The sequence below is a fragment of the Rhipicephalus microplus genome, chromosome 3, assembly GCF_043290135.1.
Source record: "Rhipicephalus microplus isolate Deutch F79 chromosome 3, USDA_Rmic, whole genome shotgun sequence".
Lineage (NCBI taxonomy): Eukaryota > Metazoa > Arthropoda > Arachnida > Ixodida > Ixodidae > Rhipicephalus > Rhipicephalus microplus.
Window position 1 is genome coordinate 26,259,071 of NC_134702.1, and position 26,663 is coordinate 26,285,733.

Sequence of the window (26,663 nt, forward strand, 5' to 3'; positions counted from 1 at the left end):
GCCGCCTCACGTTGACGAGGTTCCGAGAAATGTCGCCGTCGCTAATGTATATCATCGAGGTGTCAGTCGCAGATCACCGCACGACCGCATTTTCTTTTTAGCCATGCTTTTATTTCCTTTGGTCAGCTGACACATACAAAAAAAAAAGGTGCGAAGTACTCCGACCCATCGCCGCGAGATCGTTGCTCTAGTCGGCTCCTTTGTCGGGATGGACGGTCCTCTTGAAAGTTCTGCACCGCCAGCGAGATAAGGACACTCGGTACAAAGGCGATCGTATTCGTTTCTCTATTAGTGCCCGGTGGGGGGGGGGGGGTGCGCAGTTTCAGTAAAGCTGCCTCCCATCTCTCTCCTCAATAATACGTCTAGTACGAAAGAATACAAGACTTGCACAGGTCCTTGTCGATTCTGCGTGTGTTGTGTCTACTTTTTGCGCTGAGCAGTTTAATAATGGAATGCCAGAGCTAGCTCGATCTCACACTTCTGCACTTTCACGTAATTCGAAGCTTGTGTGTTCAGATGCCACTGTCGGAATGGGTGTTTTTTCCTCCACTTTGAATCATTCTAGCTGATGTCATAATTATTGCACGTCAGTTAAAATAGACAGGTAACAATTTATAACAATTCCTGACGCCTAGTTTGTCGTCTCGCTTGCTACTCCAGATGTTTGTTGTCTCTGGTATAAACAATTACCACATGTGCACACAAACAACACGTATAATCATGCACACTCATACGCATGAAATTGTTACTCATAAAGTTTCGTTAAGACATGTATTCCTCAAAAACGTCAGCAGCACATTGCTATTGCGCATCGCTCAGGCACAACATTGCCGTGGGCCCTTAAGTTAAAAACAACATATTGTTATTCTATGATTTCCTTAAAGGAATTATCTGTTCCGTTCATTTAGTTTTGGCTAACAACTAAACGCGTTCTTAAAGGAAATGTACGTGATTTCATTAATTGTGCTTCTTGTTCATTATATACTTAACCTTCTACTACATAGCAGCTTCACCAACATACAAGTGCACATTCTTCATTTTCATTCAGGGGAACGCTCCGATGAAAGCACGAAAGCTCGCAACAACTAGTTCATCATTGTTTAGAATCGTTTTCTTTTTCTCACCTTTCATCCACTGCTTTGCTTGCAATCTATTCATAGGCATGTTTGCTCCCGAAACGTTAAAACTATGGTTGCCAGCCTTCGCTAAGATGGGCAAAAACGATGCGAAACTGTCCCAAGATGGTCGCGAAAGCAAATACAACGAGGAAATCTGCGAAAAAAAGCACCTAAACAAGGTCTCCGCGAAAGCGCTTTCTATCAACGCGAGCTTCTCTTAGTTACACCTGCACATCCAGCTTTCTTTTACTCGCTTATTTCTTCCGACAATGCTCCTCTATCATTTAAAAGCTTAACACACACGCACACGCACACACACACACGCACACACACACACACGCACACACACACGCACACATACACACACACACACACAACAACAACAACAACAACAACGACGACAACAACAGCAGCAGCAGCAGCAGCAACAACAACAACAACAACAAAATTTTGTATGCGCGTTTTTTTCGGCAGCGGGCATGAGTTCCCGCGCCTTTCCAGAGCACAAAGTGTGGAGGTGTACTGCAAGAGAAAAAGTCTGCAAGATACAAATCGCTAGAAGAGCGCGCGCTCGCAACCTCCAGCCTGAAATTGAGTTCAGTCGTCGCGGCTGGTGGGGCGACAGATGTTGGCGTTGGCAGCTCGTCATATAGTATACTACAGGCGTCCTGGCGTTGCAAATGTCTGCACGAAGACCCGAAGCACGTGCGTGTCTCTGGATGTGGCAGATGCGGAGGTAGGCAGAACACTGCTGTGTCGACGAGAGTGAAACTGAGGGGCCACAGAGAGTGAGAGTGAGTGATCGGGGAAGTGATTGGATAGTGACGCGGTGTACGCGGCCGTGCCGGTATATGCGGTAAAGGAAGTGCGTCCCAGCCGGCTATATGCGTAAAAAAACGGAGCTCAGGCGCGATGCTCCTGATCATCTCGTTCCGAGACGAATGTGTGATGACCACATTTGTCGTCCTCGCTTCTCGTGCATCTGATCGAAAAAGAGAAAACGAGATTCCACTGGATCGGAAGAGGTTGAGGAAGGAAAGAAACGATGGGGATTTTTTCAGCTTATTTTTTGTTTCCTTACCTACACGTCCTTCTCTTCGTTTATTTATTCGTTCAATATTTTTCTTTACTTTCGATTTTGTTTGATTTTTACTTCGCTTTTTCTCCTGCTTGACAAGACAGCTGATGGGACGGGAAAAAGGCAGCTGCATAAAAACAAAACGACATCGGTCCGCGTTTACAATTCACTGTGGCAAAAGCAAAATACTTCTGAAGAAAATATACGCTGAAGAATACTCGGGACATACATTGAAAAACAAAAAAAGCAAAGCGAGAGATATTGCTACAAACTTAACCAAGAATATTCAATGTAGAATCATTAGTGAGTGTGCGCAGATATTCACCGGTAATTTGGAAAATAATCAGTATATTCAGTGAACAAGCTGATGCTTTAAACGCAGTTAGTGTATACGTGACCGCGCAACATACCAGTTCACAGCGCCAGTTTAGGCGCGTACTTCTGTTCTTTTTTGCATTGTTTGCTTATTTCCTTCGTTCGTTCTGTTCGCAATTTTATAGTCTTTTTTTTAGCTCCTTTCCTTCCTTCCTTGCCTGCGTCCTTCCTCAACTTTTTCCCACTTCAACTCCCGCAATGGCGGCAGACGTAGTGTCCTCCGTCCCTCTCGGTTCTCTACTAAACATAGTTGCGAGCGGAGACGCACTTTTTTTCACTTTGTGTCCCCGAGACTTTTCGTATTTCGTATATTGTTGTACTCTCTGTCTGCCCTTGCTCTCTCTCTCTCTCCTCTTACGCGTCTCGTCTTCTCATCGTCGTCCTTATTTCTCGCCTTCATCTCCTTGGCGATCTTCCACTGCATGAGGGCCGCCGAACTCTGATTTTGCCTCCCACGTCGACCATGCCAGGATTATCATACGGCGCTGGTCTCCATGTGCTTGCGGTGTCGGGGAATGCAAAACACAGCGTGGCGTGAACTCCTTCAGTCTCTCTCTCTTTCTCTCTCATCTTCTTGTGCCGAATGCGAATGAGCTTTAAGCGCAATACAAGAAGGCCAGATGTCAGGCGTCAAGGGAGGTGAAAGGTCAGGTGCTCGTAACGTCTTCACTTTTCTCTCGTGCGCGTGTTTGCACACCTTCCTGTCTTTTGTCTCTAGATGAAGCGTTTATGACTCATAGTATTCGGCGTCCGTACGCGAAAAATCGCATTTTCACTGCATTAGTAAAGCAATGAATATAACAGCAACAAAGTGTAACCTTACACCAAGTTAGGCAGGCAGACAACTCTTTCGAGTCCTTTATCGCGTAATTCGACAAAGCTCTGCGGCAAGAGAAGGAGGCCGCTCCAGGGAGAGATGCTATTTCTGCGTAATCTCTTCGCGCTAAGAATTCGCAGCACGTTGTACGAGCGGGCCTCATAGTTATATTAGGTTATACGAGCCGCCCTCATGACTGTCGAGTTAGCTCGCGCACCTGCGATAGCCACCGCACTCTTAAAATGAAAGTTCAGTGTTGCTGCACGAACTACACCCCCTCCCTCGCGTCTTTTCAATTTCGTTCAAAACAGGTGGGGCGTCTCTTCTCGGCGACAAAAGGCCTCCTGAGCATAGGGGGGATGTTATGTGCCCTCCGAGCAACGGTAATGAGCCGGCTCGTTTGATCTCTGCTTAGGCCGAGTTCGTCGCCCCCCGGTCGCGTGCTTTTACCCGTGGTAGAACATACGATGCGCGGAGGAACGATATTAGGCTGGACTTTACAAGGGACATGGCGGCAACAGCGACTTCGGAAAACCCGCTGAGAGTGTTCACGTAATTGGTATCGAAATAAAAGAGCCCGGCGACCGCTAGAGCAAAGAAATGCCGCCCTCGAAAGTGCTCTGGTTACGTGCACTATCGTATGCATTGTTTCCCAATAACTGATGTTATCTCGATTGGGGGCTTGTCGGCGATCAGCCTTTGCTGATAAGGTGGTGGGATTTTCAATTGAAGTCCCTTGTCGTTCCACGCAGCCACTGTTCACTTTTGTCTGTTATTGTTTCACACATGACGGTCGTCATTGTTATAACAAAGACGAGGGTGGCACCGCTAAGCACGTGGGGGGAAGCTCCAATTCCCGAAAAGAGCCAGAAAAAAAAGTTAGGAGGGATCATTGCGCAATGCGATGGGAAGGAAGAAACGTAGCAGCTCGGGTACGCACTCGTAAAGCTTGCGCCCATTTTTCTCAATTATTGAACGCCTACGAGTTTTTTATATTTGTGTTTGATCTGCACATGTGCTGCACTGTCCGACAATAGCAATCGCGTGTGCACACGTGACGTCACACGTGATTTTAAACCGCGCCCTCTCTTGTAGCAGAGTTTCTCAATCACACTATAGTTTTGAAATTGCTTTCCAAAACTCGAGCCTGCTCGGGTTTCGGAAAGCCTATTCAGCGGGGGCCTGTAGATGGTTACGCCATTTTGGAGCAGCACTGCAAAAGAATAAATCGCCGAGGCGCCGCCCTGCGTTCGCTTCTCGCAAGCTCTCAAACGCCGCAAGCTGTATACTGGCGACGTCACAATCATTCATTCGCTCCTTTTCCTTTCAACATATCGAACGACGAAAAATAGACCCCGCAATTTTGGCCAATGGGGAAGTTTGGATTTTGACACATGGACCCTACGGAAAGTTTCGTGACTGACATGATTGAAGAACTCACTCCTTGCACGTTTTCCGTTAGTGACCTATCAGTCCAAATGGCAAAAGAAGTCTTAGTACGTATTTAACACGAGATGGGTCGGCCGTTCATGACAGCTGCCCTTATTTAGAGAAATAGACGTTCGTTGTTAGGCAGCTAAAGCATCCGCGAGAAAAACCGCATAAACAGTTGTTGCGGGAGTGCGGTGGACCCTTATCTCGACAAAGGCCGTTATGAAGTCGCGCGTGGTCTAGGAGTATAACACGGTCGGTCTGAGAGGACTTGTATGGAGAGAGATTGATTGATACGTGGGGTTTAAGGATCCAAAACCACCATGTCATTATGAAAGACGCCGTAGTGGAGGGCTCCGGAAATTTCGACCATGCACCTATAGGTTCCTTAACGTGCACCCAAATCGGAGCACGTGGGCCAGCGGCATTTTCGCCTCCATTGAAAATGCAGCCGCTGCAGCCGGGATTCGATCCCCCGACCTGCAGGTCAGCAGCCGAGTACCTTAGCCACTAGACCTCCAGAGCGGGGCACACATGGAGAGAGGGCACGATGCATTGTGTTTGAGACACCTGACTAGTGCCGCCGGTCACCGAAGGCGTGATATGCTCGTGGGATTTCCTGCCGTGATAACAGTCGGCTTTACAGCACCTGGAAGTTTGCGTGGTCAGCGCATTCTCTAGAGAGGTCTCTGCATTCTCAAAGCAAGGTAAGCGATAAGATCATGGCATATAGTATCCACCCCTGTGAACAAGAGAAAAATAAAAAAATGGTCGACACGATTTGGACGCCAAGGCGAACACTATTTTCTGAAAGTGGCACTGCGCTGATGGGGCGCAGTAGTTTGTAACAAAGGCGAGAGCCTTGAATGCCCCGTCAAACGCGGAAAGTGATCACCGGCGTCAAGGTGAATTGACAACACAAAAATAATCTAGATATGATGTGGTCCTTTTGTGACATCATCGCTTGGTTAAATTTGGGTGTATTGCGTAAGCACTGTATAACGCCGCGTGAGCTTCAGAAAGTCTGCAATGCCTTTAATCTCGAAGGCAGTGCAAAATTAGGTTAGACGCAGTTAACTTTCGGAAGTTGGAGGAATCAATGTGATTGGTTGGGAAGAAAAAGGGGGAAAAAGAAGTGGAACATGGCTTTCGATCGCTTCACTATCGTCTCAAGTGAATGCTTAAGCAAAGATGTCACTTTTTTTTCCCGTACTTTTCTTATTGGTTCGCTGTTCAAATGTGTTTGAAAGACATATTGTTTTTCGCAAATGTCACCAACGGTGTACGTACTTGCGATTCTGCAAACGTGAGGATTATGAAACACAGCTTTTGGAGCCACACAGCCCGCGAAACGAAGGCTTCGGTAATAATCTGCGTGCTTCTTCTGTTGTTCTTCTTCTAATACCGCCCAGGCAATGTACACTGTAGTCAACGCTCGCGGTCTCATTTTTACTGCCATGAGCACTTCCCTAAAGAGTTTGTGCAACAACTGAAAAAAAAAAATGTTGCAATGACGCGTCGTGCATTGGTGTGTGCAACGCGACTGCAGGGTATCCTCCGACGAGAAACTGACGTACGTGTAGGTCTAAACTACGGGTGGGTCGTGACGGGATAACTGATCGGTCTAATCTTTAACGGCGAAGTCGTTCTTGATCGAGTCTTTTGTGTCTTGGATCCGTGGTAACGCTTGTCGGCATCATAAACGGGTATGTGGTTCACTAATTGGGTATATTACGCAATACAACCCTTCGAAAACTTCCAATAAAGAGGAAAAAGCCAGCTGTTAGCCCAGCAAATTGCGTGCGTGTTACCATAAACACACCGCTGTCACATGATGTTTCGTGGTTATAAGAGGTGACTATTCTGATGCCTAACAGCTTGACAAGGAGTGTTAAATAAAGAGCAGTTATACAAGATATCTGAAAGGCTTGGAAGACATAAATGCGCTAGCATGACCAAGCGATCGCCACCGACGTCGCTGTTTCATAGGGGTCTGCAAAGCGAAGTTGGCTGAATCTCTTTTCTTTTTTTACCTTATGTGCCTGCCCCTAAGAATGTATCTGTCGCGTAGGCCTTCGGCACGGCTTTAAGCTCTCCCATAGTAGAGTGCTTAGTGCTCTGAATTGTTAACCACTTTTTCTAAACACACATAACGGATTTAGGGACGGCTTACTGCTCTGTCATAGTTGAGTACGAAGTACTCAAAATCGTTAAACATTTTTTTCTAAACACAGACGGAGGGTTTGAAGCACGTCGCTGCGGTGACGTCTTTAATTTTGGCGGGACAGCTCAGTGCTCTCCCATAGTTGAGTACGAAGTACTCGAAATTGTTAAACAATTTTTTTTAAACACAGACGCTTTTTGCTCGCCCATAGTAGAGTACCAAGTACTCTAAATCGTTAAACACTTTTTCCGAACTCACTTGACCTTCATTAGTATTGAGCTAGGACAACCTAAAAAGAACTTTTCCTGAAATTCTCTTTAGTGAACAAGGAGAGCATACGGCTATCCCGTAGTAGATTACATTGTGGTCTAAATCGTTGAACTTTTTTTTTATGAACACGCCCTCTAATTTATTATTTGATACGATCTTCCACGCACATTTGGACGGTAAATTTACCAAGCCATGCTTTCATCATCTAAAAATTTCATCTGAGGAGCAGCTTGAGGGACATCCCTGTCTTTGTCCCATGCCTGCCATAGGCGTTCTCGGCGTGACATTCATGTTTGCTGCTATGGCAATCGTTGCCTCGCCTGAGCAGCGATACTGAGACTTTTTACACATTGCATGTTGATTCATTAACGTTTTTTTATGTCGCTCGATACTCCTTTTCATGGGCGCTAGGATGAAAGGAAATCACATTCATGATCAAATTTGTGACGTCGCGGGCATTCGGTGCAACACATTGAAAATGTGTTGAAAACACTTGTCATCTTCTGAAATATGAAGCATCAATTCTTATAACGCTCTAAGCAAGTCTGTCTCCAGCCTAATTGTCCGTTAGATTCACTCGCTTGTGTCTACCCCCCCCCCCCCCCCGAAAAAAAAAACGAGCCCTGGAAAAAAATAATTGCCCTTCTTTCGTTGCTTCGTAAGGCTTGTCAGACAGCGACTCTTCTTGAGGCTTCATTGAGGCCGCTTTTGTCCCTAAAGTATCTATCCGCATCCGGTACAGAATTGCAGACAACAAAATGAGATAGGTGAAAAAACAAAACAAAATCAAACAGGTTGATAAGATCGGGAAAAAGCAGATAGTTTCCCAAATCTCCTTCTTACTCTGATAGTGGGTCAGTCGGTGTTATTTCCAAGCTCCGCTCGCTTTCCTTCCAATGTGTACACCACGTGCCTTCGCTGTTTGCACAGCTCGTTAGCCGAGTCCGCCTACACTGCAGGCAAAGATAGAACGAACAATAGAGACGTGACGGGGGCGTATAAAGAGGGGGGGGGGAGACGTCAGAATGAAGGAGAAGAAAAAGAAAGGCGAAAAGTAAGAGGAGAGAGAGAGAGAAAGGACGGAAAATGCTGCGGGTGTGCGTTTTATGGCTCCTTCTCTCTCTGCTCTTCGCCCTCCTTCTTTCTTCCGTCTCATTAAGTTTGACCTGTGTTTCTGATATTTTCTCGCATCCATTCTTCAATCTCGCTTTCTCTCCCTTTCTATTTTGTTTTATCTCTCTGACGTACTCGCTCTATCGGCACATGACGCTCGGTCATTGGAACGACGCCGCAAGAAAGAACGAAGCTATAGGAAATAATAAAACTCAACAAAGCACGTAAAAACCAAAAGCCTTCTTATAACGGCACGGTCGTAAACGCAGCTATAGCTCGCAATGAGTTGCGCACGGCATGGATTCCTTCTCCCCCAGCGCCACGCACACAGAGATTGGGGAGAGTTGTCCCCCGTATAGAGGCTTTCTTTCCTTCTCGCCCATTCACCCTTTCCTTTCTCTCGACGCTCGTGTTTTATATCAAGCGTTTTACGAGCGTTATTAGATCCTCCCACTTTCGTTATCGGAGCCACTTTTAGGTCCCCGGCAGCTCGGTAGCTCGGATAATAAAAAGGAAGTCAAGAAGTGGGCGTGGCTAAGCACGCACCGTCGTTCTCGTTGCGAAGGTCGTGCACAAGGGAGAGGGCGGCGAGGGGGAAGAGGGGTCACGGTAGTTCGGGGGAGCGCGTGCTGCCCGGCCTGGTGTGTGTGGAATCCTACGTCATAATTTCCTCCATATTTTATCATTCTTCTTTTTCTCTTACGGCTCCCCCCCACCCCGCATTGTTCATTTCGTATACGCGTCCATTCTATTTTGAGCAATTTCCCGAGGAAAATGGCCCTGTCCGAGTCGCCTAAAGAAGTGTAGTCGTACGCTTTTGACGGAGGGCCTGCCGAAAAAACCAGCTGCTGCTTGCGGCGTCCGCGCGAGCTTTATGTAATAATGCATGTGGTATATTAATGCCCGATATACGTTCATTTATTTCCGCGGGCCGACATATTATTTCACGCGTGACGTATAGTAAATGAGGTGTGAGAGAATAGCGGGTGGGAAAGAGAGAAAGGGCCTCTAAGAAAAACTAAGCCCGGTAGTTTTGTCTCGGACGAACTGTCCTTTGGTGAAAGCTAAGCGCTTTTGTGATTTGAAGCGATCCTGGTTTGCTTTGTTGTTGCTCTTTACCTCGTACAGTATGCGCGAGGCCACGTCGAATTCGGTTATATTTTGCCATTCCAACTGTATACGTCGCTTGATCTTACTGTCGCCTTTGTTATGACAGTATGCACTGGCATTGTAGTCCTGTCATGCCGCATATGTGAGTCTCTTAGTCTGAAAAAGCAACATAATGAGACGAAACTGAAACATGGAGAGGATAATCCAACGAAAGAAAGGAAAGATTCTATGTTGCGCGTGTGCGAGTGCTTCTGCAAAACGTGGTCATGGCGGTGCGGATGAACTTAGCTTATTACTTTGTTTCCAAACTGTGGAGCGGCGTTTGGCTGTACGGAATGAAAATTCGTCCGTTCAACCAGTGAGAGAACTCCTCCTACCGCGCATGTGCCATGAACATTGGGCCAGCCAAACTACTCACCATTACTCCGCTAAAAACGAAAAAGTACACGCACGATTGGCAAACACCAGTTGATATTACGGTACAGACGTAAGAAATATTTTAGAAATAGTTTGACGATCTGTCGTGATTAGCCTACAGTGATGACAACTGGGACCACACGTTTCAGCTTCGCTGGTTAATCGTGTCTACGTAGTGCTTTGTCGTTTCCCTCCCCCCCCCTTTTCATGAGGTAATTATCTGCTAAAGCGAAAGTTACCGCTGCGCAGTGGGACAGTATGTATGGTAGCCTATACGTCAGGCGTGAAATCTCTATTGGCAAACCAGATACCAATATCTGGTTAACCTCCCGGCCTTTCCTTTCTCACTCTCTCTCTCTCTCTCTCCTCCCTCCCATCCCTTGTGAGTTACTGTAGAGGTGTCGCTCGCTGAAGCAGACAGTTACGGGGCTCACTTTTCTCTTCTTTTCCCCTTTACAACCACAACCTTCATCATTACGATTGTGACAAGATCGTTGGGCGTCGCAACAAAGGCAACAACCGCCACCGTATGAACATCCAAATTGCTGCCTGTATAGTCAGTGCAAAAAAAGAAAAAAATCGATCTACAGAGTACGACAGAAAAAGAAGTGAAATTTTATTTGTGTGGTTATGCGAGGTTTGTCGTTTTTTATACACGTTGCGTTCACGTCACAATCAAAGTTTATTCTTTCAGCGGCACGTTTTACGCTAAGAAGGTAAGGATTTAAATACGAAATATTTGGCAAAATAAGGAAAAAAGAAATTGCGTCTAGTGAAAATAATTAAATTGATCCTGTCAGAGGCATTCGCATGCATTTTGTTATAGCAATGTCGTGAGCACCAGTCAAAGTTCAGCCTCTAGAAGTAATGTGCGAGGTACAGGCATTTTAAAACCTATAACGTTTATTCCAAGATCCACCAGTAGTAATTTTGTCTTAGTCGGACATTTTCATGAGATGGTTCTTATGACCTGCTTCTAATCACTGCATATCTCACAGTGAAGCTGTATTCACAACACGGTTCGCGTGCGCGCTGTAGTTGTCCGTCGCCGCCGGTGTCCTTTAGCGCTATCGCACGAAATAATAATAAGAAACTCTAAATGAAAAAAAAAGAAACACGAAGGGCACAATTGTATTCCAACACGGGTCCCCTGCGCGCCAGCCCAGTATTTTACTACTGAGCCACGCCACCTTTTCCCCCCCCTTTACTTCCGGTCAAACTTCACACACGGGATGGAGAGCATGGTTTTTATATGTCATGGTGATTTGACTGTCTAATCGGTAACATTGCTCTGACCACGTTTTCCTATACACCACTAAGCCACGCCGCTGCTTGGAGCACATTTGAAAACTGGCTTTAGGCAGGCTTGATGTCGGGAAAGAAATTGCGTTAATATCACTAATGAATGCGTTTGAGAACAGCTATAAGGAACAACCACGTGCCACTTAATGCGAATCGCGCAACTAGTGGGTCGTCGAATGATCCAACGCTTTACAAAATATTGTTTATCTACTAACTGTGGCGTATACCAACTGCGGTGGATTGTGGGGATTACAAAAGCTTCTGACATAATTGTTAATCGTCGTCAGCCACAGCACACACGCACTCAAAAAAAATTGCACGAAGTTCTTTGCAAGTGTGCAGCAGATACCACACTTCTCCGAAGACTCACGAAGAATGGCATAGTGAATGCCTGCCTACTACACAATGATTTTTAGCGTAGTGAGGACCCTGCAAGTGTGCTTGCAGCCTTGTTAACAAAAAAAGTACCTGTCACAAGGCTGCGTTACCGGGTACGAAATCTAAATTTCTATAAACACAGGTCTGCTCAGGCACCTTCGCCACTGCGCGCATTCTGTGATGAACTGGAAACAATAGACCATCTCTTTTTGACCTGCAGGCGGTTTAACACATTACGAAAAACCCTATTAGAAATACCTTAATGTGGTATTGGTATGGACTTATCTCTGCCTGTCATTTTGTCTTTTGGAGCTTCCATTTCTGGTTTCTCTAATGCGACAGTATGCGCGGCAGTCCGGGACTAAATTGATGAAACTAATAGGTTGACTAATTAACCAGTTTCATTATCCTAACATGTCCACATAAGTATATACGTATAAAATCAGATTATTGCTCTATTCTAAGAATGGATTTGTTTATGTAATTATTTGTATGCATTACATTAAGCACCACACTTTCCTAGGCTATAGGTAATCTTTCTGTTATACCTCCATTATTCAAAATCTGAATAGTAAACTTTAAAACCACTCGATTCTTGGTCAATCCACCTAGTGAGTATGCGCCACTAACAATAGGACAACAACAACAACAACAACAACAACAACAACAACAACAACAACAACAACAACAACAACAACAACAACAACAACAACAACAACAACAACAAAAGGCTCTGAAAGGTCGCTCTACCAGTTTTCACTGCGACCGTGCTGCGCGTTCCGCACAGGTCTGGCGGTTATTCTTCTCCCGTAATGTTGCGCAATATGTCTTTTCTTGTGTGAACTAAAAAAAAACATGTTCAGAAACCGTGTTCTAAATCCTATACAAAGTTTCGCATTCAAAAATAAGTGCGTCGCTGCCGCGAGTGTCGGCAGAAGCGCGGCATATCGCATGCGACGACCCAGTCCCCGCTATGCGGGTGGCTGAATGGCCACTATCATCTATAATACCGGCAACGTCTTTTCCCTCTCTCTTACTCTCTTTCGTCGCCTCTACTCTCCCCCACACCACCCGCATAGAAACCGTCGCGTAGTACCTTCCCATGCCGGCGTCGTTCGAACTGAGAAGCTCCACGAAACACCGTGGGTCGTCATGCTCTTTCTCGGCCGCGGCGGCCATTCTTGTTTTATCGCCGTTTTTGTGGCCGCCAGGCGCGTGCTCTGACAACCGGTCGTTTCCACGTGGTGATTTATTATGCATGTGGCTGCCGTTCACCCTTGTTGCCCGATCGGCATCGCAGAACGAGCTTCGACTAAATGTATTTTGTAGTGAGGGATCTATCTATCTATCTATCTATCTATCTATCTATCTATCTATCTATCTATCTATCTATCTATCTATCTATCTATCTATCTATCTATCTATCTATCTATCTATCTATCTATCTATCTATCTATCTATCTATCTATCTATCTATCTGTCTGTCTGTCTGTCTGTCTGTCTGTCTGTCTGTCTGTCTGTCTGTCTGTCTGTCTGTCTGTCTGTCTGTCTGTCTATCTATCTATCTATCTATCTATCTATCTATCTATCTATCTATCTATCTATCTATCTATCTATCTATCTATCTATCTATCTATCTATGTATGTATGTATGTATGTATGTATGTATGTATGTATGTATGTATGTATGTATGTATGTATGTATGTATGTATGTATGTATGTATGTATGTGTGTATATATGTATGTATGTATGTATGTATGTATGTATGTATGTATGTATGTATGTATGTATGTATGTATGTATGTATGTATGTAGCCGCCTACGACTTTTTGCTCTCCTGGCCGTTACGATAATGGTATCGATACTAAACATGGTACGGCATAACATGACTGTATAAGAACATGTTTGTCTAGTCATAACTTGAAAATCATGATCTATCTATCTATCTCATCGTCTGACAAGTGCACTAGAGCGGCTAGATTGCATATCTAATGCCACTCGCTATATATCTATCATTCGGGTGCCACTGCCTGATTCGACAGCATATGCGGGTTAGGGTGATGTCCATAACACAACATTCCATATGCGTTTTCAATGAAAAGCATAAGAATAAAATCAACATTGAAGCAAGATGTTGGGAGATGCGATTCTGCGTTTCCTGTGGATCTAGGGGTTAACGTTTGCGTTTCAATATAACGCCAATCCTAATACACCCAAGGTTCAAAATTTCGACTTGACTAAAACAGCATTCGTAAGGTTGCTATTACGTGGTCGAAATTTCCGGAGCCCTCCACTACGGCGTCTCTCATAATCATATGGTGGTTTTGGGACGTTAAACCCCACATATCAATCAAGGTTGCTATTACGTATTAACTACTGTGCAGAGCGTTAACGGTGAAACCCACCACGTGATCAAGAATGTTCGTGTGACAGTCAAGCTTCCGTTCTACTACGTAACCAGGAATACTGAAGAATTTCATGGATCTAGCGTTTGCGGGGCAACGTGTACGAGTTACTGCTGTGGTAGTGATTAGTAAGAGTGATAAGCCATATATGTGATTAGTACTAGGCGCAGTTATAGGGCGGTTGCTTGAACCGATAGCTGCTACGAACAAAGACACCGTGGCAGTCAATAGGGAATGTGGGGGCCACAAACCGCTTTTTTTTTTTGCACGTGGTCGTTTGCGTGAAGAAGCTCATCGCGTGAGATGAGTTTATGATCGCGCGCCCAGTTTGTTCCGGCAATATAAGGGAGCTTTAGAATAGCGCACCGCGAGCCCTTGCGGTGCGGTCGCTGCCACTGCGCATGTGTCGATACGCGAGTCGGCGTTCGCGTTTGCGGACCGCACGCAGAAAATCCGAAATGGCGTGCGGTGATGGCGGCCCGCATGTGGCCTGCAAGCGCTGGTTTCGAGGCTACGGTGTCGCTACAATCGTGCGTTGCGGTTCGCAGTAGGACAAACGCTATCCTAAATCTCATATGGCGCCCGCAACGCCCGCAGCGCTTGCAAACGGTATTCGAAAGCTCCCTATATTCTGCCGACAGGGACGCGCTTGACGAACGAGCGTACAAGTTGGAAACTCTACATCTGGCGGATCAGTTGTGCTTCAGTAAAACCGCGCTGCCGCAAAACGCGATCGTGGCGACATTGTTGAACTGCGGTCGCTCACGAACCGAGCAAAAAGTCGAGCCTGCCGCTGACCGTGCAGCCAGGAGAGCCGCGCTGCATATACATAGCATACGATGTGTACATCACCGCATTGCGTTAAATAAGTGTCGGTAACTTTTGAGAGCAAATGTCCTGGAAACATTTAAGCCGGCCTTATTGTGCATCCTGCATTACCGGGGACGGCCATGCTCATTCTCAGATTCCATTCAGTTTATGACCTAAGAACAATGAGAAAGTCGAGCTGTGTCCTACGCATTTTCAAAAAAAAAGAATAAAAGGCAAAAGTATTTCTATATGATTCTCTATTCTTTCCCCTTCCCCTACCCGTGAAACCTACTGTCAGCAAATCCTGTGGCAGCGGATGCATTAGAAGCTACGTGTACTTAACGTGGTTTCCTTGTAATAACACCTTTTTTTCTTCCACATACTAACAAAGATGCCTAAATATCAATAAGTCATCAGTTCGTAATCGATTATGAGCGTTTCCCCTGGTACGGCTTCATGCTCTCTCATAGTAGAGTACCGAGTACTCTAAAGCGTTTACCACTTGTTCTAAACCAGTCGATGCGCCGGCAGAAATGGCATGCGGCATGTAATTATGCAAAACCTACATACTCACGTTCAATTTGTGCCTCTTGTTTACCTTTCAATATTCATATGTGTATCTGTCCTTCTGTGACACATTAATGTGTGGCTGTGTTCGTGTGAACCATCAAATGTACATGTTCTTTCCACGTCATCTCACATCCATGTTTATGTAAATGAAGTCTGTTTTGTCATCATAGTTATTGTATGTCTTAGCAGAAAATGTTGTGCCGAAATGTTATCGACGTCTGTAACAATAAATTTTTCTAAACAGGCGTGTTGGTGGCTTAACCTTAGGATGCGGCCTCGTCAACTGTGAGGTCCAAGGGATGGTTTTCAGCTCTCCCATAGTAGAGTACCGAGTACACTAAATCGTTACCCACCTTTTCTAAACACAAGGAATTATCAGTTGACCTATTTTTCCTTTAACTATCAAAAGGGACCTACATTTCTTTATTTATCACGAAGGCGTCCGCAGCTTCGGCCAAATCCGATGTGAAATAAACTAAACGACGTTCCGCGCTCCTCACGCTAATTCATCGCTGGTGTAATCGTCAGACACCTATCTTTGCCAGGCTCACGTTTAGCGATCTTCTCGTTTCCTATTTAGGCCGTGAACGCATAAAAGTCTTAAGGCGCGTGTGCACACGGAAGAGTTTCTGGCACTGAAAACTCTTCCCTTACCTCGAGTTTATTATGAGGCGCCTGTGAGTCGTGCACCTCCACTACACCGTACGCGAGGTTACACATTTTCTGGCGCGATACTGAAAACTGTTCAAAGCGGATTGCAAGGCATTCCCAATTCGATGCAGCAGCGAGATGTTTTTTTTTTTTTGCGCCAGAAAGCGATCCCGTGCGCCATCGTTTGCCAGACATCTCGTGGGAGCGAACACGAGCGCCCGTCGCGCCAGGCGCCGGCACTGGATCCGTTTTCGTTTGTGAGGTCAAGGTGGCCGACTGAGCGAGCGAGGCGAAGGACGTCGAACGTCCTTCTCCGCTTACCGAAACCGAAGAATGTGAAAGAACGTAGTCTCTCACTGACGCCGCAACGGCGCCGACGTACAGCAGAGAGAGAGACAGAGAGAGAAAGAAAGAGAGAGAGAGGCTTGCGCGGCGATCGCAGAACAGTAGCATCACTGGTAGGTGTTCTGTGCTAGCATCTGCAGGCGCAGAAGGGGAGGTCCTATTACAGCGAATGCTTCCAGAGAGGCTGTACCAACGCAGGGAACGCGAATCTGCACGGTGTATTGCTGCCGGTGAACGGCTTTTCTTTCTTGGTTTTTTTGCCCTTTAGCGATTTACGACGTTGACGTGCTACCTGCGTTCAGTCATTCTGGCGAGTTCGTGATGCCCAAGGTTCTCGGCGATAACCCAGCTGCATGTACCCTCACAAATTTCTCGTTTTACGCACTGGGAGAGGAAATCACCGAGAGAAGGCGAAGATTTGCGTGGTGACCGGTACATAACGGCTGCGATGTACATAAAAGAAACGACTTAAGTGAGAATGCATAGTCTACGTCGGGCACAGCTAATTAGCACTAAGAGTACAACGGACTAGGTGAAAAAATAGAAAAAAAGAAACATTCAGGATGCACTGATTAGGTCCTGTTTGCATTTTTCTCCCTGTTCGTCGTCCATTTTCTTTTCTTGCTCTAATTAGTTATGTCTGAAGCCACTTCGCACCAACTAGCCCAATTTTCATCTCTAACGCCGTATTCTACAATATATTGAGTGTAACTTTCGAACAACCCAAATTTTAGTCGATACATCCTGAAATGGGTTGACAGATTGCGATTGCGTCGTAGCGGATGTTTTTTTTTTTTGTCGAGATCAATATTCTCATAAATATTGCGCATACAAAGAAAATCTGCCACTACTACTTAATATTTAGCGAGCTATGTTGAACGTCAGAGTGAGATCATCGGTCCAGCGTCGTTGATATCAAAAACGTTTCAGCTTTCAACCCCGAGGAAAGAAGAGGCGCGCTGAAAGCAAATGTGGGAAATGTTTTGTTGACGGCGAGGGAGTCGGGTTGCCTTCGCCAGGCTACCCCGCAATACGCACGCCTCCCGCGGTCCTGTCGGCATCGCATCTGTGACGTGTGTGCGGGGGGAGTAGGATTTCGGCCTCTGCGAACGACCTTGCCTTGAGAATCGTTCGGAGGTTCCTGATACCTCGAATGCTGTCACGATATGCCAGACCCTCGCCGCCCGCGGAGCGTTCAATAACCCTGGCCGTTCTCGCACTCAGCCGCAATGCCAACTCCACCGTCGCCGCATTCTCAGCCTTCTCTCATTTCAACGTAAGGTTGAGATGGATGCTGGTAGCAGGCCCGTAGCCAAAGGGAAGGGGGTGCCTAGAGACCCTCCCCCCCCCTGCCGAAATTTCCAAAAAAAGAGGGGTGTTTTACAGGGGACAGATAGTAAAAATAGGCTTCTCAAAAACTACAAGAAGTCCTTTCGCCCTACCCCTTCCGAAGAAAATCCAGGCCATGGGCTCTGCTGATAAGTAGGCAAGGGGGGGGGGAGAGAGAAATATGGTATGAAGAAAGGCAGGGAGGTTAACCAGAAAGCAAGTGTCTGGTTTGCTACCCTGCACTGGGGAAGGGAAAAGGGGAGACAGAAAAGGAAGGAAAAGGGAATCAAGTAGGCAAGGAGTCTATTTGATACTCCTGGACACGGAATGGTACTACCCTGTTCCGATGCATGTTAGGACATGAGATGTGACGCTGTGGAAGCAAGAAAGACTCATTGCGGTGGATTCGCATACTATAATGGTTAATTACATTGAATGCGTAACTATGCGCAATTCTATTCGGCGTCGACGAGCTCTCATGGTCAGGGCGCGTGCCGTCGCAGAAGCCACAAGGGTCCCGGACTGAGGACGTCTCCAAAAGTTTTCACACGGTTTGCCCGTATGGACGCCCGAATCTGTCACTTTTAAATATAGCTTAAATAAATGTTTTTTTTTTCACGCTACCAGCACCACGACCCACTCAGCGTTTACAGAAGCAGTAATCAAAAGATGTACGCTGGTGATTGAGTGTGTACATGGCGCTTATTTCCTTTTCTTTTCTTCCGGTTCGTTTGTAGGTTCAATACGAATTTCGTGATGCAGGCTTCAACGAAGCATACCTTTTCACGTTTTCATGCCTAAGCGAAAAGTTTTAATAAATTGGTCTGAGTATAATATGTCAACTGAACTATAGTCCTAAATACTCGTGAAGAGTTACCGTCATATACGTTGCTTACCCACCGATTTTTTTCTTTTATTTATTTATTTACAACATACTGCTGTCTTGAAAAGACCAAGCAGGAGAGGCGCAAAAATTAAGTGAAAAACACACGTAAGCGTGATAGATGAATGATGTGCACAAAATACAGAAGATAAGTACATTATACAGAGATATATAGATGAGCTTAAACACATGTTAATACGACCTTCAGAACAACGAAGATGGGTCTATCTTCCTATTATACATTCACAATTGCGATAAACAGTAAAGCAAGTCGAGTACAGACTACAGTACATACAATATGGCACGCTCAAAATGGCACGCATCACGCTGACAGTGATTTCTGTTTCTTAATTCGCAGATTGCCAGTTCGGAAACCTGACGTACGAGTTGGAGGAACGATGGCGTCCCGACCTGGGTCCACCTTTCGGCGTGCTCTATTGTGTTCGCTGTGAGTGCACTCCTGTGAGTACAACGTACGGCTCATTTCTCATTGCTGCTCACGGTTCGTTGCCGTGATACATTTGTGAATACAAGAGGAACGACCATAGTCGTGCACTGAGTGTATTTGCTATCAGGAGGAAGGGGGGGGGGAGGTTAGGTGTTAGCGCAGGTCTCCCTCACGTTTGGTCGGGTCTAAAAATACACAATCTTCGCAATGAAAAGTGATCAAGCAGCGACGTTTCTCACAGTCACCCGTCTTTTTGCCCTGGGTTAAGGGGTGGGGGGTGAGTGTTGCTTAGGGGGGGGAAGTGAAGAGTAGCACTGGGAAGTACAATATTTAAAATGCAGATTAAGGGGTCCTAACCGACGCTATCGTCTAAAAACTGCGCAGGGACATGCTAGTGTCATTGTCAGTAGGTGCGGTATGAGAATATTTACTTTAATGGGACCCTCCAACACTATATATATATATATTCAACCCCCCATGTTTTATTCGTGGGCTGTGCAGACTGAAGTACAGACAGACTAATGAAGCAAAAATGGCAGTGATAACGGCTCGAAATCTGTAGTTATTCGACTCAGAAAATTTGAAAAAAAAACAAGAAAATATATTCTTGCCCTCAACTTATTTTCGCGGAGTTACTTCACCACATTTGACTCGCCCATGACGTCGGAAGGCTGCGCCAATAAAATAAGCTGGAAGCGCTTACGTAAAGGAAGCTTGCACCGCATCGTTGCTTGTTCTTTTTGTTTTTCTTGTTTTCAAAGTTATGTTGACCTTGTTGCCACGGTAACAAGTGTGGTGCCTGACGCCTGCCTCGCCAGAACCTGCGCGGGAGTTAATGTGTCGAAGTGAGGTATTTTCTGCTGTTTTTTTTTCAACATTCCGGGTCACTCCCTCCTCTTATTCTGAGAAAGCAACTTGTGGAACGACAAGGACAGCGAAGTACTGTTGACCCCTCGCGCGTCGTGCGGTGAGCCGCCTGGATGGATGAATGGATGGATGGATATGGCTGTACCCTTTATATCGGGCGGTGGCTAGCGCCACCAAGCCGTAATACCTAATGAACCAAAAACTTGATGTATTTTGTTTCCCTTAAATAGTGAGGTTGAGCATTCGTACTTTGGAGTGAAGGGTTTAATTTTCACTCGTGTCTTGACTTTAGCCACCAACCAGATAACCTCCTTCTAGTTAATTCTACCCGCTTAAAGTCTATTTTGCCCTCACTCTCCCTAAACCCCAGTGCTTTGAAAAACTCTGCGCCATCATCCTGAACTATAGGGTGAAGCCCTTTACAGAACATTATCAAGTATTCGGCAGTTTCTTCTTCCTCTCCACACGCACTTCATACCGTGTCTACCCCTTCGTATTTGGCCCGATATGTCTTGGTTCGCGATACTCCCGTCCTGGCCTCATACAGTAGAGAACTACCCCGAGTATTATCATAGATCCTTTCCTTGGCGATTTCCTGCTTAAAAGTTCGATAGATCTCTAGTGCGGACTTCTTAATCATGCCAATGCTCCACATATCGGTCTCAGCTATCCTTCACCTTCTTCTTAACCGATAATTTTTTTCGGTTTGGCCCCCTGCTGTTTTCCAAGTATTTACCAGTCAATTTTCTGGTTCTCTTCTGCCATTTTGTATCGACATTCTCCGCATTTTGTATCGCCTGTACCCCTTCAACAGCGCACGTGCGGAAAGAGGCAGCTCGCAAACACCCAAAAGCATGAAGAGGGAAGAAAGAAAGAGAGAGGTCTTTCGTATATACATTCGACACACGCAAGCCAAAAATACAGTGGTAAAGTGTCAGTCAGCGCCTGAGTCGTGCTTTGTATTCGCAGTGACCTTTTATTTGTTGTGGCCGCATCTGCTCAGGGTTCGATGAAAAAAAGCACAGAGAAGAAAAATGAAACAGATTAGTAACCTCAGTTACGGTGAATAGACCTCGATTTTGATCCTACACCATGATCGCTTCTAAGGTTCCATTCGTCCTACGATTTGGCGACAACCTTCCGGCGTCATTTCCGCCCGCAAAGTTCTGGCGAGCGCCACTACATGGTGATGCGGTCGCCAGTGATGTAGTGACTTTATTCCGTGAATAATATACTGAGTCATTTGATATCGGCGCTTAGACCTACGCTAAAATTATCTACAGCTATCGGTCTACGCAAAACACAGATAAAAAAATAGGTGCTTCAATGGTGTTAGAGCGCCCCTTTTAATTTCAAAGTCATATATACGCATTTCCTGAGCTTCACACATGCTCAGAGCCCTCTCTGTGTACCGAAGATTTGTATGACAGAGTAAATTCGCTATTAAGAGTTCGTGTCAATGCGCTTTCAAGGCAGCCAGAACTGTATTCACGACTGGTGTTTGGTATAATTAGGCGAAAATGTCGACTGCTTTGTAGAAACAAACAAAAAAAGACGAAGAACATAGAAACAAAGCACAAAAGTGCACTGGTCTAGTGGCTAAGGTACTCTGCTGCTGACTCGCAGGTCGCGGGATCGAATCCCGGCTTCGGTGGCTGCATTTTCGATGGAAGCGAAAATGCTCTAAGCACGTGTGCTCAGATTTGGGTGCGAGTCAAACGAACCCCAGGTGGTCTAAATTTCCGAAGCCCTCCACTACGGCGTCTCTCATAATCATATGGTGGTTTTGGGACGTTAAACCCCACATATCAATCAACGAAGCACAAAATTTCGTTTTTTTTTCTCGTATGCATGGGGCTGTGATTGTCCTGCCTTGGGACAAAAGTGGTCACTCGGAAATTCGATGGTGGCGCTGTCGGGTTGCGTCGGTGCAATAACACGTGAGCGTACAATCCAAGCGAAGAGAGTGGAAGCGTAGGATAAGGTTGCGTTTTATAGGACAGTGTTTGAACAAAGCGCGCCGCTGCCTTCTTTCTTTGCCGCTATATAGAGGCCGTATACTTTCGCTCGCTTCTTTTCTGCCTTGAATGATTCGGGAGTGCCAAAAATGGCTAACGCGCAAGCTGGCACACACACAGACGCACTAAGACACTCACGCACAAAATGAAAGCTACAGCGTGAAAGGGAAAGCAAAGAAACACGATAAAGAGGAAGCCAGCGAGGGCAACGTATATAGTAAGGGGCGATGTTCTTTCCTGTCAGAAAGTGACGTGATTTGGTTTTCAAATCGGGCAGCGGCCGGGCGCTTTGACGACGAGACCGATATGCGGCGAAGAGTCGCTGCCATTTCCTGCTCTTTCTACCGCCCTCCACCTTTTTTCCCCTTTCGCCATTCCATTCCGGAAACCATCCTCCCGAACAGCTTTTTCTTCGAAAGAATATGGCGGTGCTTTCCCGGTATTTCATCCTTGCCTTTCGACACAGTGACAGTCGTTCGGGACCCTTTTTTTATTGTTCTTATTTGATTTCCTTTTTTTATATAATAACGTTTTCGCACTCTTTGCAGCCTATAGGTCTGCGATATATATATTTTTTTTGTTGTTGGAGCTGTAAAGTTCATACATGTCTTCGTCTCATGTTTACTCCGTTTTACGCACGTCTGCACGAATTTTCGGTGTCACCGAGTAATCACGCATTCACATGGTGCAGGCTGGCATCTTCGCTTTGTTTACACGTTTGTAATCTCAAAAAATCTTTTCTCACAACTGCATATATCCCTTTTTCCCCCTCTTTCATATATCAGCCTACGATATATCTCTCAGTAAACGCCGATGGTTCCCGAATATTCGGTATTTACTAGACGTTGCCACAGCCACAATGACGCCGTGGCTCTTTATTAGACTCCCTCTCATTCATTCTATTTGGTAACATTTTTCTCCTCTAAAAGAGCAGGGCAGCCGAATGAAGCTATCCTCTTGTTGTCCTCTTGTTGTCCTCTTGATGTGCTCTTGTTGTCCTCTTGTTGTCCTCTTGTTGTCTTCTTGTTGTATAGCTGTCCTCTTGTATAGCAATTATGTTGAAAATCGACGAGCTTTCTTGCCGTCGCTGTGATGTTCCGTATAAACCACCCCGCTGTTGTCTTTTCTCTTGATTGTTTAATATTGTACCCCTCCTCTCTGTAACGCCTTACGGCATTGAGAGTAAATAAATGAAATGAAATGAAATAAAATACAAACCGACAAGATCGATCTGCGGCTCGTACATCGTGTTTGCGAGCGAAATCTCTCAAAGGCTGCAGACGGGCGCGGCTCAAGCAGAAACAACACGTGCCGGCTGGCCCCGACGGCCGAAGCAGCATCACGGGTGGCCGTAATGAGGTGGGCGAGGCTGCGTTGCTCGGGAAGAAGCTGCGAAGTTTAATGACAAGGACGCAGCTACACGCTTCGTACATTCCTGTACGCATGCTGTGCAGTCGCCGCTTACTTCGCGGTCAAGCGAGGAAAACAGATTTGATTCCTATAGCGGCCGTATCCGCTTATGCCAGCGTTTTGTAGAGTTAGGCAGATGCGATCATAATGGAGTTAGCTGCCAGCCTTGTTTCGCATGGCATTCCAATTAGTCGCTATCGCATTCATAGCTGCGCCCTCGCGACAAAAATGTTGCTGTTATTTTCTCCTTTCTTCGTCTTTCTCTGTCTACACTTTTTAATGTTCACAGATGTTTTACCTCTGAAGTTTTTAGTTCGCTCAAAGGTTTACACTGTAACTGCCGCGACTATGAGCCTTAGAGCTCAGAGTGGCAGCAGGCCTCACTTTATATATACGTACCCCGAAATGTGCCACTTGGTGAACGTTATAATGTAACAAATCTATACACGCCTGCTTATAGAACTTGGACACGCTCGGTGCGCATGAAATCTCGGTAAGCTGCGCATCGCCGCTTGATATTGACTGTATAGTGTTCCGTCAACTGCTACCCTTTACCTTGGTGTTTGTCCTATCTGACGCATGCCGCGTCAATTGCCGACGCGCACCCGTAAAACTGTTGATTGATTGATATGTGGGGTTTAACGTCCCAAAACCACTATATGATTATGAGAGACGCCGTAGTGGAGGGCTCCGGAAATTTAGACCACCTGGGGTTCTTTAACGTGCACCCAAATCTGAGCACACGGGCCTACAACATTTCCGCCTCCATCGGAAATGCAGCCGCCGCAGCCGGGATTCGAACCCGCGCCCTGCGGGTCAGCAGCCGAGTACCTTAGCCACTAGACCACCGCGGCGGGGCCCCGTAAAACTGTTAATAACAATACTTTTCAAAACCAAGACACCATTATGAGAGATGCCGTGTAGTGAAGGGTTCCGAAAAATTCCACCATCTGGTGTTCATTAACGTGCATTACCATCGCGCAGTACACGGGACTCTACCATTTGGCCTCCACCGAAACGGGACTGCCAGGGTCGGAATCGAGCCCGCAACCTCCGGGTCGGCAGCAGCCGAGCACCCTAACCGCTGATCTACCGAAGCGGAGACCTGTAAAACAGTTATAGAAAGCGCTTCACACACTTATATATATATATATATATATATATATATATATATATATATATATATATATATATATATATATATATATATATATATATATATATATATATATATATATATATATATATATATATATATTCTTTCTTCCTTTATTCCTCTTTCTCTGTTCCAGTTCGTTTCTCTTTTTGTTTCTATTTATCTCTGTTTTTATTCCGATTTCCTCTCTCTTTTTATTTGGGGCTTGCTTTCTTTGCCAAGTTTTCATACTTGTTCTGCATTGCCGGGAAAAAAGTACTTCTGTGTGGCGCAAGCGCGCGATGATTGTGCTATACAGCCGACTATGCTAGATGTGGTATTGCGCCTGTGTTATACGACAGGTGAAGACGTCAGCATAAGATCACAGCACGCGACAACACCGGGCTCCGCGAAGTGCTCCGCACTTCAAAGAGCGCTCGAGGACGGCGCGAAACGTAACAGCACAAACCACTGCGCAGTGGTCCGAGTTATTTCGTTTCGTCTCGCGTTAAAGCCGTGTTTTCTGCGCATAATAGTGAACTGACCAGCCCAAAGGCGCGCCCTTCTGTGGATCAGTTTAGTCGCTTCGCTTTCTTCACCAATCGCTTCGAAAAGATCGCTCTGTTATCAAGCTTTTATTACTTGGTATCTTTCTCCCCTTTATCCCTTCCCCAGTGCAGGGTAGCAAACCGGATGTGCGTCTGGTTAACCTCCCTGCCTTTCCTTGCATCTTTCTCTCTCTGTCTCTCTTACGTGACTCGCCCTCGTTGTTGGCAACGCGAAAGTTTCATACGTATAGCTAGAAAACACGGCACTTTTGTTGAAAAATGCTCGCCGCACGGCACCTCGACTTTTCATACTCACGCGCGTTAGGCGATTAAGCCGCACGACCCGAGGAAACTGCTAAAGGAGCGTATTCCTTCCGTCTATTAATACACAAAGAACTTGCGGATATTCTGGAAAGAACGGCGCACAAAGATGGAAGGCAAGGGGATGGGTCGGCCACGCTATGCAAATGCGGCACGCTAGCAGGCAAACTCGGCGTCGGAAGCCCTTATCGCTAAGCGCTGATGACGCACCAAGCGCCTTCCTTGTTGTTTACCACGCCTTTCTGGAAAAAGATAAGGCCGAGACGAGGAAAGGGAAGAAGGAATGGAAAATGCTTAACGCGGCTAAGAAGGTTTCTCTTAGATATGCAGAGGAGAAACGGTTTGGGAACGCGTTAATGAGAGGCAGCCGCTTATCTATCAAGCAGGCGCGTCGTTACCTTTCGACACCGCATAAAGTGGGGAGCGAAATCTGGAAGCTTGGGTGAGCGATGCGAACGAAAAATGAAGCATAGGTAACAACAACAAAAAAAAACTGTTGCCGTTCGCTCTTCCTTTATCTTTCGGGAATTTCCTTCTTGCTTTTGTTATTTTTTTGGCACATCGGTTAAGCTGCGCCCAGTGCACCTTTAGGTGCACGGAAATTGTAGGGATTTAAGTGAAGGGTGTGGCAGAGTGGGTTTAGAGTTTATTGTTGTAGCGTTAAAATAGCTTAACGCACTCACTCACCCAATCAATCAATCAATCAATCAATCAATCAATCAATCAATCAATCAATCAATCAATTAATCACAGAGTACAGGATGTACACTACATTGTTCGCACAGACAAATGTTTTGTTTCGTTTTGTTCATCGTATAACTTCAAGAAGTAGCCAGGGTAACTTATAAACGACTACTCCTATTAAACCGTTTCAGTAAGATAGGAAAAGTTATCAATAAGTTATCGCTACATAAATCTTCATTGTAAACGTACAAAGCTACAACAACTACAAAAAATAAAGAGTGCACCTGTCGTTCCTTCGTGAAATGTTCGAAGGTATCAATTTTCGTTATGCGAATTTTCGTACCAGTGCACACAGTTGGCCCATGATGCGGCTCACGTGCAAAGCGCAGCCAGCACTGCTTATTGAATTTGGGCCACCAGGCCATCATTCACGCCGGCGCCATCGCCGATATCCGCAGGAAAAAAAAACGACGCGTCGGGTTAGCGCTTTTATTTAATTAGACGCACGCAGATCTATAGGTTCGACGCGAGAGCTACGGCGTCCCCACATAAAAAAAAAAGTCGACTTATTATATGAAAATTGGTGCAGCGTGATTTACGAGCTTTTCTTCAAACAACAACAACAAAAAGGCTCTATTTACCTGATTTCGTGATTTTTACAACA

General features: G+C 45.8%; 1 protein-coding gene across 1 annotated transcript in view; it reads left to right on the forward strand.

Moving 5' to 3' along the window:
• The window catches only part of sog (chordin short gastrulation), a 308,185-nt gene that overhangs the window by 140,275 nt on the left and 141,247 nt on the right, over nucleotides 1-26,663 (forward strand). Inside the window, exon 2 of the mRNA XM_075889131.1 lies at nucleotides 18,927-19,030. Coding sequence (XP_075745246.1) covers nucleotides 18,927-19,030 — 104 coding nt within the window. The remainder of the gene's footprint in view (nucleotides 1-18,926; nucleotides 19,031-26,663) is intronic.